At 61.7% G+C, this 4,323-nt stretch overlaps 1 protein-coding gene across 1 annotated transcript in view; it reads left to right on the top strand.

Annotated features, from left to right (window-relative positions):
• The first annotated feature begins 775 nt into the window (after positions 1-775).
• The window catches only part of CBX5 (chromobox 5), a 5,090-nt gene continuing 1,542 nt past the window's right edge, over positions 776-4,323 (top strand). Inside the window, exons 1-2 of the mRNA XM_006035338.2 lie at positions 776-954; positions 1,691-1,877. Of these exons, the coding sequence (XP_006035400.1) occupies positions 818-954; positions 1,691-1,877 (324 nt within the window). The 5' untranslated portion in view covers positions 776-817. The remainder of the gene's footprint in view (positions 955-1,690; positions 1,878-4,323) is intronic.

The following is a 4,323-nucleotide window of genomic DNA, read 5'->3' on the forward strand; positions in this document are numbered from 1 at the left end:
CCGGTAATGAATTTAACCCTCTTGTAAGAGCTAGATATGGCAGAGGGGGACCTGTGTCTCAGAGCTCTGGGTGCTGTCTGTGCTGTAGGCTTGGAATAGTGGGTTCAGGGTGGGCTGCTACAGCCGCACCTCGCGTCATAGGCAGGACTTCAAAGTCGGAGCCCCGTGACGGGGCCGTCCTGGGGCAGGGTGGTTATGTGGACTAGTGTTTGTAAGCTGTGGGGAGGGGGCGGGGGGGAGCATTAGTTCGAGAACCTCCAGGCTCTCCCTAGCGAAGGAGGGGAGCCCTGCTGTAGACAGGTCCCCGGCGCTGACGGCCTATGGGTGAATTCCCAGGCCCTTTATTCTGCAGCTTCTGACATTGCCATTCCTGTGGGTGGATCTCCCTCCCCTCTTCTCCCAGCAGCAACAAGGCCCTGGCGTGGGATCCTGAGCCCATGCAGAGCTGGGCCCTCGCTGTGCCCTTGGTAGGCTAGAAGTCGAGGGACCCCCAGCTCTACCCCCGTGCCCCACTGGCTTCTCGTGAAGGGCCACAAGGGTTCCCCAGCCCTGGGCAGATGCTGTGACAGGCCCACGCGTCTCTCCGTCCTCGCGGGGGCTCCTCAGGCTTGATCCTGCGGCGAGCTCAGGCCAGGGAGCTCCCTGCGCTCTGCGGGGGGAGAATGGGTGGGAGGGGGACCTGGGTGTGGGCGACCCCTGGGCGGGTAGCGGTGCCGAGACCCCCTCCCCCCGCGCCAGGGCCAGCGATTAACAACATCTCGCTTCCAATTTGCAGGAATTGGGTGGCCTTGGCGCGTTAGGTGGAGCTTCCTGCACTATGGGAAAGAAAAGCAAGAGGACAGCAGATAGTTCGTCCTCTGAAGATGAGGAGGAGTATGTTGTGGAGAAGGTGCTAGACAGGCGTGTGGTGAAGGGGCAAGTGGAGTATCTCCTCAAGTGGAAAGGATTTTCCGAGTAAGTCCAACTTTCCTTCTGCCTTGGGCTCTCTTGTCTCACAGCAGGCAGCACTCCCCGGGCGACCTCCTTGGTCTCCCCCCTGCTCCCACACGGGTGGGCGGCGTGCATCCATTTAAGCGAGCGGGTTGCCAGGAGAGGGCCGGGGCTCCGAAGCACTTTCTCGAACCCCCTGTGGCAAAAGCTCCCTTCCCCTCCCCAGCTTCTGCGTCCCCCCTCCCAGAGTTGGTCGTTCCACTCGAGCCGTTCACCAGCGCGACTGTCTGCAGCTTCCTCCTGGCGCGGGGCCGGGGCTGGCGTGTGGGCGCCGGGGTGCGCGGGCCGAGCCGGGACCTGCTGTGGGGCCTTCGCGTTCCCCGTGGCCCTTGGCCAAGCCTGTGGGGGATGCGACGGCCATGGTGGAGTGGGGGACTCTGGCGTGTGTTCTGGGGTGAGCTGTTTAAATGGATGCACACTGCTGTATGCCGGGGGGCAGGGCGTTGTGATGATCGCCAGGGCCGTGCGGGTACGTGGCATTGAGGGCTTTGGTAGCGGTTTCTTCGGCCTGGCCTGGTCTGGCGTCTCTGCCTGTGGTGCCACGGTTCAACAGCCGCGCTCTGTAGTGCCGCCTAGCCCCAGCTCGGGGCCAGAGCTTGGGGGTCCCCGGGGGTGCCTCCACTCAGTCGCCTCTTGTCCCTCCCCGGGGTAGTGCCCGGTGTCCCCATCCTGGCACTTATGAGGGCTGTTTTCTTGGCAGGGAGCACAACACCTGGGAGCCCGAAAAGAACCTGGACTGCCCTGAGCTGATTGCGGAGTTTATGAAAAAGTACAAAAAGATGAAGGAGGGTGAGAACAACAAATCTCGGGAGAAGTCAGAGGGTGCCAAGCGCAAGTCCAGCCTCCCCGCCAGCACCGACGACATCAAGGCCAAGAAAAAGAGAGAGGTGAGCTTGTGGCTTCCTTGCCCTGCCTTGGGCACTGGCCTGATGGAACACCATGTGCCAGGCTGTGCTGGCACAGCTGGGTCCTCCCGAGGCTTCCTGTGGCTGGGGGCAGCTTTCAGAGGAGAATGAGAGGGCAGGAGGACCACACTGTGCTCCAGTGCTGGCTCCAGAGCCCTATACTGGGCCCAGCTGACTGCTGCCCTGGCCCCAGCCATGAGTGCTAAGGCACTAGAGCACAGGGCCCCACTTGCTGTCTGGCATCCCTTGAAGCTTCAAGTCAAATGAGTCCCCAGATGCCAGCTGCTTGCTCTAGTGCCATGTGTCCCCATCCACAGCTGTAGCTCAGGGCCCTAGCCATGGCAGGGACGAGAGGCCTGTTCCTTCCGTGTAGGGTCTCTGAAGTGCCCCCCAGCTGCGTCCTTGCCTTCCCTTGCTGCAGCCCATGGTCACTGGGCGCTTCTGTGGCTCTGGCCCTGGGAGCAGCCTCCCCTGCCAGACGCTGCTCCATGCAGCTGGTGAGCACTGGTCTGCACCTGGTGTCTGTGCCCGTGGAGTCCTGGGCACCCTGACTGGGGCGCTGCTGGGATGTGGCATGGCGCTGCATGGTGGTGGGGAAATCCCAGCCTCTTTGAGAACATGAGCGAAGCTCTGGGTGCCCACAGCTGAGCCAGGGCAGTTGTCTGGCCCTGACCCCAGTGGTGCTGACCACAAGAGCTTGCAGGGATCCCATGTAGGTGGTCTCATATTCGTTAGGGCCTCTCTCCAGAATCGTTGCCCCTCGGCCTGGCCTGAACACCATGCACACGAGCACTCGGGTGCTTTGTGTCCCTGCCTGCCACAGCCTCAGTGCATGGGCCAGGGATTACCAGGGGCTGGGCTGGCTGCATCTCACTGTGCCCACTAGCTTGTCATCCCCAGCGAATCCACGGGGGCAGGAACAACAGCACTGGGGCAAAACAACAGGGCAGGGTCCTGGCTTCCCCAACACTGCACAGGATTCCTGGCCAGAGGCGCAAGCCAGCGGGCTGTCGGAGCCCGTCTCCACGGCAGAGCTAATATATGGAATCACATAGACCCGCAGCGCTGGCGCGCGGGGTTTTATGGCCCTGCTCCCCCTTGCCGGGTGAGATCTGTAGGAGATTTTCTGCATTCGTTAGTTTTTTTTATGACCTTATTTGAAGAAATGCCCTGCCCTTTACGGTGGCGTCTGTACAGAATTACGGCCGAGCTGTCGGAGAGCCAAGCCTGCCTTGCTGCCGCCTGCGCATAATGAAATCATAAGGGTAATAAGGTCGTATATTTGATGGCAGGCAGGTACCTCCGTGGGGGGGATCTCAGGTTTATACAGGTTTATAACCCATTATGTGCCCTGCTTAAAGATGGGGTGGTGGAAGCTGTCTGGCCTCGTGGCTGCCCCCTGGGCCTGGCCCTAGAGCTCCCCGCGGCGCTGCTGTCCGTGGAGACATTGCATTGGGAATGTGAACATTGGCACAATTTGGCATCGGTCTCCAGAGCCGTGTGCCCACAGCTGAGATCCGGCCTGGGGGAGCTGGCTGCCAGCGAACAGAACTCGCTAGGGCAATAGATTTTGCTCTTTGTGGGACTAGTTCTAAGATCCATCTTAAAACCTGACAATTCAAAATCAACTGAAAGCAGTTGGAGGGGGGCCTGCCCCTGCTCTGGTATAGATGTTCCCCTTCTTTCCGTAGCATGGGTGAGGCTGTGCACTGCAGTGAAACCTCCTTGACCTGCCCAAGCTGGCCATTTCCCCTCTATTTTGGTGACCTAGGTATCGAGCTCAGTCGCGGGTTGGGGCAGTGGCTCTGTGCAGGCCCTGGGGCGCTTGGGGCTTGGTCGAGAGGCCCCGCAGCACAGCTCCGAGTGTGTTAGCTTAGGTCCCTCATCGGGAACCTCTGTCTCACCGGCCACAGAGCAGCTGGGTCTGCCTCCCAGTCCCCCCCCGCCCGCCGCTCCTTTGTCTGCCAGCGCGGCAGAGCTTCCCAGCCGGGCCGCCTGCCTCTTTGTCTGCTGCTTGAGCAGCGGCGGGTGGGGAAGGGGGGAGGCAGCCTGGCGCGGTGGGGCTGGGAGCAGGGACACGCGCAGACTTGCCTGCTCCTCCTGAGCACGGGAGAATGCACGGAGGATGCCTGGTGCCGCCAGACCTGAACCCTCCTCTTCCCCAAAGGCCGGGCACAGCCTGGGGTCGCCATCCCGGCTCTCTCAGCAGCCCTGGCAGGGCCTTGGTTGTCTCGGTTCCCTCTGTCCCCAGTTGCTGCGACCCACTGATGAATAGCGGAGCCCAGGAAAGGGGGACGGAAACGTGGAGGGGTCGGGGAGGGGGGCTACGGCGTCTAGACGGCCGGTGAGAGCCCGGCAGTATTTCTGCCTGGCAGGAGCTGCCGGTGCCCTTTTGAAGCCGGCTTCATTTGGACCTGTCAGGGCGGGA

Source organism: Alligator sinensis, unplaced genomic scaffold, assembly GCF_000455745.1.
Source record: "Alligator sinensis unplaced genomic scaffold, ASM45574v1 scaffold149_1, whole genome shotgun sequence".
NCBI classification, from domain to species: Eukaryota; Metazoa; Chordata; order Crocodylia; family Alligatoridae; genus Alligator; species Alligator sinensis.